General features: G+C 36.9%; 1 protein-coding gene across 2 annotated transcripts; it reads left to right on the top strand.

Moving 5' to 3' along the window:
* The first annotated feature begins 923 nt into the window (after positions 1–923).
* On the top strand, positions 924–8,295 carry LOC113040039 (follistatin-related protein 3-like). Of its 2 annotated transcripts, XR_003275140.1 has the most exons (6): positions 924–1,297; positions 2,167–2,352; positions 5,171–5,386; positions 5,795–6,022; positions 6,102–6,188; positions 7,871–8,295. XR_003275140.1 is itself a non-coding variant. In XM_026198259.1 (5 exons), exons 1-5 carry the CDS (start codon positions 1,222–1,224, stop codon positions 6,134–6,136), a joined length of 741 nt encoding a protein of 246 aa, XP_026054044.1. In that variant the 5' UTR covers positions 925–1,221; the 3' UTR covers positions 6,137–6,830. The 2 variants fall into 2 exon arrangements, 1 of the variants encoding a protein (XP_026054044.1); XM_026198259.1 differs by lacking the exon at positions 7,871–8,295 and having other exon boundaries at positions 925–1,297; positions 6,102–6,830.
* Positions 8,296–8,785: the final 490 nt, after the last annotated feature.

Below are 8,785 nucleotides of genomic sequence, written 5' to 3'. Positions count from 1 at the left end.
GTTTCACACTGTTTTGTTATCTATATAATTCCATATATAATCCCACATGTGTTCATTCATAGTTTTGATGCCTTCAGTGTGAATCTACAATTTTTTATGGTCATGAAAATAAAGAAAACTCTTTGAATGAGAAGGTGCGTCCAAACTTTTGGTCTGTACTGTATATATATGGTATGCAAAAACATTTGTAAATTTTAAGAATAATATTATATATATATATATATATATATATATATATATATATATATATATATATATATATATATATATATATATATATATGAAAAAGTTGCCTTTTATTTGCACGAATAGTACATCCATTAAAGTGTGACTACATAGACTGTGGTTTGAGACATTTTGCACATTATAAATGTATATTTTTGATTGATTACTTGATTACTACTGCCAGTAAATACTAAAGGAAGGCGGGCTAGCTAGCGGTTACATAAATCTCAGTAACTATGAGGTTTTGGTTCAAACTGCAATTGCACAAATTGAGTGTTTTCTCTAGCAGTGGTTTTGTCTGTTGGTCAGACAAATTCAAGTTTATAATTAAGGTAGACCTTAACTGAAAGGTGGATATTTGTGCTTAGTAGAAGGTTATTTATTTTTTTTATTTTAATTCAAGGGTAACGCTGTACTGAGGTAAGCTTACAATAAGTAAACTTTACAATATATATATAATGTGTGTGTGTGTGTGTGTGTATATATATATGCCATCTGAAATGTTCTTCTTAATGAACATTTTATTGGTTATATATATATATATATATATATATATATATATATATATATATATATATATATATATATATATATATATATATATATATAAGTTTTTTTTTTTTTTTGGTGAAGCAATAATTAACTTGCATATACATTTGCCATTAAAGCAATGTTGGTACATGTGCTGGTTAACTGAGTTCAGACGGACCGAGATGAAGTGTGGGAGTTTTTCAGCCTCATATCCGAGAACTGACTCAAGTACACAACTGCATCAGCAACCTAACTGGCTGAAATGATCGCCCATCCCAGAAGCATAATTTACTCGGGCAAAATATTTATACAGAGGCGGACCGAAATCACTGACAACAAGCCCATTCACCAAACCTAGTGGAAACAGCCCCGTTAATAGCTCTCGAGACCTCTTATCAGTCTCAGTACCTTTAAGGAACGCCGCTGGAACAAAACATCTGTTCAAAGACGTATTCAAACATCATCATGAACTTTTTGGCTCTACTGCATTGTGTGATACTTATTTCAGTTTGTGAAATATTTGAAGATCATCGAACTTACGGTAAGTGAACGACTTTACAGTATTTTGCGTTGCATTATTAGCTTTCTTCATTAAGTTAGTTGCTTTAGAAGTTTAGCAACTTTAAACTATCAATGTAAGTAGCCTAGGCTACTAATCGAGATATAAGCATATGTTTTAATGTGTGTGAAATAAACACGTTGACAACGTTAATTTATAATGATGACGTGACATAAAAAACAAACTTACGTTTTGTGGACGACAGCGACCGATAAACTGTTGCTATGGCTCCCTCCTCACGCAATTTTACATTTGCAAATGAGCGGAAAGTCGGTGCATTTTAGATTTATGGCATTGGCATTTATTGCATGCTCTGTTAAATGTGTGACATGATGTTAGCTCAACATTCACAATTCATTGGGAAGACTTGATGGAGCATTAAGCCAGACTCAAATAAGCCTGCTCTGACCAACCTCACCAACCTTAGTATCAAAATATACAGCTGTATTTGTATTTGTGTAAATGCATTTATTCCAATTCTGAGTAGAATTAAACAGACTATGTAAAGGCAGCTGAAATGCCACTTCAAAAGTATATATAACGGTTATTGCCTTAAAAAAGGTTTTTCTTATTAACAAAGATTTGAAAATAATTTCACAAAGTGTCAATTCCCGTAATCCTGTAAAAATTCCCTTTTTTTCCTGGTAACATATGAGATATTTCTCATATGACATACTTTATTGGGTATTATGGCATATCTTTGTTTTAGTCATCAAATTCTTTCCAGTTTCATGTGTGCAACTGTGAAGGAATGGAGAAAATGCATCATGCAAGTTGATGTCAGGGTTGTACTGTTGGCAGGATCTCTGAGGTGGATTATGTGTGTTTTCTTTGTGGATTTGTTTGTCTAGCTGGCATGTGCTGGCTGCAGCAGGGTCCGGAGCACCGCTGTGACATGGTGCTCATGAGAGGCGTGAGCAGGGAAGAGTGCTGTGCGGCCGGCCGTCTGGACACTGCCTGGTCCAACACCAGTCTGCCTATCAATGAAGTCAGCCTGCTGGGATTCCTGGGAATAGTTTCCTGTAAGCCGTGCAAAGGTACCGACTCAAATTTACCCTCCATTCTAAGATCTCAGCAAGTAGACTGGGTTGTCCCATTCCAAAATTGTTTGATATCATTGAGAGACTTTGTGCTGAAGTCTGCTTGGACTGGTTACTACATTCACCATGAAGGACCAAACCCTTTGGTACAGAGGTGTATACCAACCATATTTTTACCTTTTTTGTTTACCATTTTAAGCCTTCTAAACAACATTGCTCATTTGCAAATTAGGGCTGAATCCATTTTGGTTGAGGAGATAAAATCTATTACTGTGGGCCAAATGCTGCTTTGGAGAGTTTTCTTTGCCAATGCAATTCTCCAGCAAGTTTAAAAAGTGTGGATCTACACCAGATGTTTTGTTTGAGTTCCCCCGGCTGTTGTGCAAATCATTTACCACTGATCGCCTTGGCCAGGTACGTAGGTTCATGTAAGAGGCTCCAAACCTCTACTATTATCAGACACTTTAAACACAGAGTGGTATTACTGGAGTAAACAAGTTAGCTGACGTGATAATTAGAAAGAATTTCCTCAGCCCAGTAAACTCATAATTGTGCTCGAAATTGTAGTTTTGTGGCTTTTAGTGCATATCTATTAGCTTTGAGGTAATCTCTATGATTGTGCACTCTTAAAATTAAATTTTGGCTGGTAATTTTAGCAGATAGATGCATTTAAAATTTATAGTCATCCTCCTCCAGGGAAACCAAGAGATTAATGAGTCTTCCTGCTCTCACTCATTTCATCCAATAAATGCTCTCCAGAATAAGAATGCTCCTCCCACTGAAGTTGTAGTGACATTAGCAAAGTTTTGGTGTCCAGAAATGGTCCATTGTCTGTTGTCAGCAGTGTTGTGAAGTCACTTTTAAACCATGCAGCTTTTTGTTGGTTAACGCGACACATCTGCAGGACCAGCTTGACCAACGTTGTGCCAACTTTGTGTGGAAATAATTTGACATTGCGCAAAATTCATGATCACGTAGATTCTGGTTGAAATTACTGTCTTTCTATTTTTCTTTCTGACAGCTAAAAACTGTCAAATAAATGTAAATGCAACCACACATAACCAGCAAGTTGCAAATCGAAATTCCAGATTGTGTGGATTTTTCCCTAATGCTAAATATTCCAGATTACGTGAATTCCTATCAAAATGACTGGATTATGTCTAAAAAATTCAGAACAATGTTTAATTTTACTGCACTTTAATATGACCTACATCTGATTATCGATAGCACATTCAAATGTGAAATTCCTGTTTACGTGGACTTCGCCTTCAAAAGAAATTTCTATTGAAGTAATTGGTAAGTAATTAATATGACCCGCTTCTGATTAGCAGTAGCAAGTTGCAAATCACAATTCCAAATTGTGTGGGTTTTACCCTCATACGAAATTCCAGATTGTTAGGATTTCGCCCTCAAAATTTTTAGATTGCGTGAATTCCTATTGAAATGACTGGATTTTGTCTGTGAAAAACTTCTGAACAATGATAAATGTGACTGCACCTTAATATGACCTACATCTGATTAGCAATAGCACATTGCAATGCAAAATTACTGATTGCGTGGATTTTGTCCCCATACGAATTTCACAATTGTGTGGAGTTCTATTGAAATAACTGTATTTTACTTTTGCAGAAATTCACTGAATAATGGTAAATGTGACTGTTCCTTAGTATGACCTACTTCTGATTAGAAATAGCAAGATGCAAATCAAATTTCCAGATTGTGTGGATTTCGCCCTCACACAAAATTCCTGATTACACAGATCCCTATTGAAATGGCTGGATTCCATCCCGCACTTTTAATACAGCCCCTATCTGAATAGCAATAGCAAGTTGCAAACTGAAATTCTAGGTATACATTTTAAAATTTTCTCTAAATTTTTTCTTAAATTCAGCTATATTTCTCATTATGCATACAAAAAAATAGTTTGACATAATAGTTGCTATGTTTCCCCCCTTCTCTCTCCTCCCTCTCTCATCATTTCCCAATGCTTATTGGAAAGCAGACTTGTTTTGCCTTTCCCTCTCGGAGATGACTGAATTCCAGCACACCGCAAAGAAAAATGTGTGCCACATGCTGGAGAGGTCTGGTCTTCATAAGTCTCAAACACAATCAGCATCATTAGATACTTGGAGTGAGGGGGGTGAAGAAACACTGGAAGTGAAAGTCTGTTATATTGTTTGTTCCATGGCGCTCGCTTCCCATTATCATAAAACTATAGCAGACCCTACTGTATGACCTGCCCAGCATGTTCTCAATGTCAAAAACGCTTCAAAGCATTCCTGAAAACTCAACGCATGCTTAGCATCTGTCCGGCGCATTTCCTTACATTTGTTTTTCGTGGGCAGACGCGGCAGTTCGTAAATCATGTGTGACTGCCGGTGGATCTTGAGGAAACTTAACATGGTTATGCTGGGATTTCCAGTGGAGGTGGAGGTATCTGATTCGGCCTTTTGGTGATTTGGTTGGCTTCACAGGGAATGGGGAGCAACAGGATATTAAAGAACTTGCAGGAATGGGAACCAGAAGTTGGGGTAACGGGGCCTGAATCGTTGAAACGGTTTCTGATGCATTTGGTTCGCTCTGGCTTGAATGGAGTAGTAAAAACAATTATTGGACAATGTCAGTGGCTAAGAATTACTCATTAACTAAGAATGACAACTTGGAATTGAGTTCAAGAGAGTTGATGTTAGCATGTTGCTAAGCTACTGGCGTGATATGCATAAACAGACAAATATGAGATGACAGAACTATTTTATCAATGCTTTTCAGTATTAATGAATATATAGGTTTCCTTATAACCAACGTTCTCTTGCAGAGAACTGCGAGGGGGTCAACTGCGGCCCTGGAAAGGTGTGCAGGATGAAGTCTGGACGTCCCCAGTGCGTATGCTCTCCAGACTGTTCCAACATCTCCACTAAACACTCTGTGTGTGGGAGCGATGGGAATTCGTACAAGGACGAGTGCGCACTCCTGATGGCTCGCTGCAGAGGTCACCCTGACCTGGAGATTATGTACCAGGGGGAATGCAAAAGTACGCTGCTGAGTCCATTATTTTGTTAAAATGTTTTGCAGACTGACTGAAAAGCTTCAGCTTCAAATTATTACAAGGACTGAATTATAAGTTCATATTTACCAAATGTATTCTGATAAGCTTCTAATAATATTTACCAGTCCCTTGAGAAAAGGTGCACTGGATTGTATATCGAATATAAGTGACTGCAAACATTACATACATTTGCACTCAAGTCTATTTGTAAAGTACATTACTTCTATAGTAAGTACTTTTTTTTTACATTAGGGATGTACAAAATTAACCATTAAATTGGCTTTTTTGGCTAAATAGTGTAGAAAGTAGTGTGGACCCTGGTCACTTGCATATGCATCTTCTTCAAAATATGATTTTTCCATCGTTTTCTTGATTCTTGACACTATTTTTCAGAGTCCTGCTCAAATGTCGTATGTCCTGGGACGCATACTTGCGTGACGGACCAGACCAACAGTGCCCACTGCGTCATGTGCCGCACTGCACCCTGCCCGATGCCCATGGTCACCGAGCAAAACATCTGCGGCAACGATAACACCACTTACCCCAGTGCCTGCCACCTGCGTAGGGCTACCTGTTTTTTGGGTCGTTCCATAGGGGTCCGCCATTATGGACACTGCAGAAGTAAGTTTTTCCACACCTGCAAGATTCTGATATATCCACATTGGACTCATTGAACTCATTTTAACGTTGTGTCTTACAGGAAATGAAGGAAGTGAAGAGAATTCACTCTTCTGAGGATGTCAAGAGCAGATCCACTCCCTGTACATATTACGATGGCACATAAGACGTGATAGAACCTGTTTGAAACCATATAGTCTCACAACACGGTTCTCTGTCCCAAAGAACCACTACTAGTATTTTATACGCATGCAATTCATACTTAAAGCAAATGTGTGGTTTTAACCGGAAAACTGAACTGATGAATTGACAGTGTGCATATTGTAAATATACTACAAGCTACTATTTATTGGAGAAAAGTAAGGAAGTCAGTGTTATTTATGTGTTAACACCATATATCCGTACATCAGCTGCCTTTATCAAGGTATTTATTGTGGGTTTTGCTTCAGTTTTCATGTAAACGTCAAAACAGAAAAATGTAGACTTGCACATTCCCGTACCTACGAATTTCCTCATGGATAAAAATGTCTATTTTTCCCCCCACAAAGAGCTATTTCTTGTCAATTAAATATTTTAGAACATAACATTTGGTGTTCTTAATATTATTTTCTGGTTTTTACTATTTTATATTATTTATAACCGTTTTATTATTCTATTAACTGTTAATTCCAGTGCTATCTCACGACAAATTCGTACGTATTTTACAAGGTAGCTAATTCGTACTAGCCTGACTACGTCAGACTTCCTACTTCCGCTCAATTTCATTTTGCTGATACAGCGTCTGATACAGCGTCAGAGCTTTCTGTTTGCCACCGGTCTGGAAAAAGCCGGGCCAATCAACGAACAGAGGGCGGGCTGAGAAGCGTGACGTAGATGCTAAGCGCGTAGTTTTACGTTGTATGTTAGAGAAATCGAAAACCAAAACGACCGCGGAAATGGGAAACGAGACACGGGATGCAATTCGCTCTGTTATGGAGAACATTCAACTCTTTTTCAAACTGCAAAAGTCGTTTACAGCCATGTTCACTCCGGTATTTCGCTCGCATCATCATGTGTTTACAACAGGTTTACAGTGGAAGTTCAATCATAGATTTGAGTTCGATGCATGATGTCTGTGCTTCGATGCGGCTGTACAGGGGCATAACATACGTCATAACTAAACGTATCTGATTGGCTTTCGGGTAACCAATGATTTTAAACTCCAGACAAGCGCCCCCTACCGAGAGAGAAAATGCTTCTCTATTATGCCATTCCAGACTCTGTCTACGAAGCAAAGTGAAGTAGCAGAGTCTGGTATTACCAGGCTAAATTCGTACGACCTCACTCGTAGGACTTTGTACGATTTGTCTAGACCCAAGTGATGGGTAGGTTTAGGGGCGGGTTTAGGTGTAGTTCATTCTTACAAATTCACACGAATTGTGCAATTCGTAAAATACATAAAATTTGGCACGAACCGTATGAATTTGTACGAATGAGGTTGTACAAATTCATATGATTAGCAACCTCGTAAAATCTGTTTGAATTGACGTGAGATCAGGCTGTTATTCCCAATGGTTTTCCAGTGGGACAGTGGGAAACTTGACATGATCACTCTGTATGCCAAAGTATATCAGCATTATCAGCCATGAGCTTTTTGACAACTCTACTATGAACAAAGCACACAGAATATTAACCAGCAAAAACGATGACCAAACACCCCTGAAATAGCTTCTTGAACAATCCTAAGTACAGCTTTCCCAAAAACGTGCCTCTCTGCAAAAGCCATGTGGAGTCACAGTTGAAATTCTAATGGACATGGGAGACTACATACTCATTGAGATAAAGTGTTGTGCGTGTACTGTTTGTATTCAGAGGGATTACTCAGCCAAAACAGCTACGCTTCCAGGCCACGTTCACACTGACGTGAAGACCAAACTGAGCCACCCACCAAGCAATGAAATTACCAGCTACAGTTTGATGCCAGCAGATTTTTTAAGAGGATGCTGGGAATGTACTGTCAAATAATGTACAGTACATTCTACTGTTGTAATGGTTTTCACATCTTCGGGATGTGTTTTTGTCGTTTTGTGTGTGTTTGAGTTTTATGGGCGCTTGACCTTGTTGTATACTTAAAAGGTCATAAGGAGAATTTCAATGTGTTTTATCTGACTCCCAGTAAATCGTATTGTGTTATGCAAAAAAGTAGATGGTAGATGCATATAACTGTGTAAATCATCATTGTACAAGTTTGTTTCATGCATTCCTTTCAGTAGATATTTAACCTTCCTGTAAATAGAGAAATTTTGCATTATCTGAATATATACTGTAAAATTCTGTTTCTTCAATTGCATATTTTTGTATTGTTCACTTACCTTTTTTTTATTAAAACAAAATTAATGTTGTTGTAATATGATTCTGATGGATCTTGCTGATTCTTGTTTAGGATTTTGATGCCCAATTCAAATTGATAAAACAAATAACAGATAAAATAGATACAAATAATTTGATTTAAAAAAAAATGTATATATATATATATATATATATATATATATATATATATATATATATATATATATATATATATATATATATATATATATATATAAAATTAAATATAATGCTATTGATAGTTTAGTTATTTCTAATATTTAACAATGATTTAAGTGATAATGGCTTTTTTATAATTTCCCTGTACTGCATTAAAATGTCTAGAAACATATTTCTTGCAAATAAAATAAAAAAATAGTATGTTTCTATAAATTTTGATGTGGTAAATATTTAATATCA

Source organism: Carassius auratus, chromosome 22, assembly GCF_003368295.1.
Source record: "Carassius auratus strain Wakin chromosome 22, ASM336829v1, whole genome shotgun sequence".
NCBI classification, from domain to species: domain Eukaryota; kingdom Metazoa; phylum Chordata; class Actinopteri; order Cypriniformes; family Cyprinidae; genus Carassius; species Carassius auratus.
This window is presented reverse-complemented; position numbering and strand designations above follow the sequence as displayed.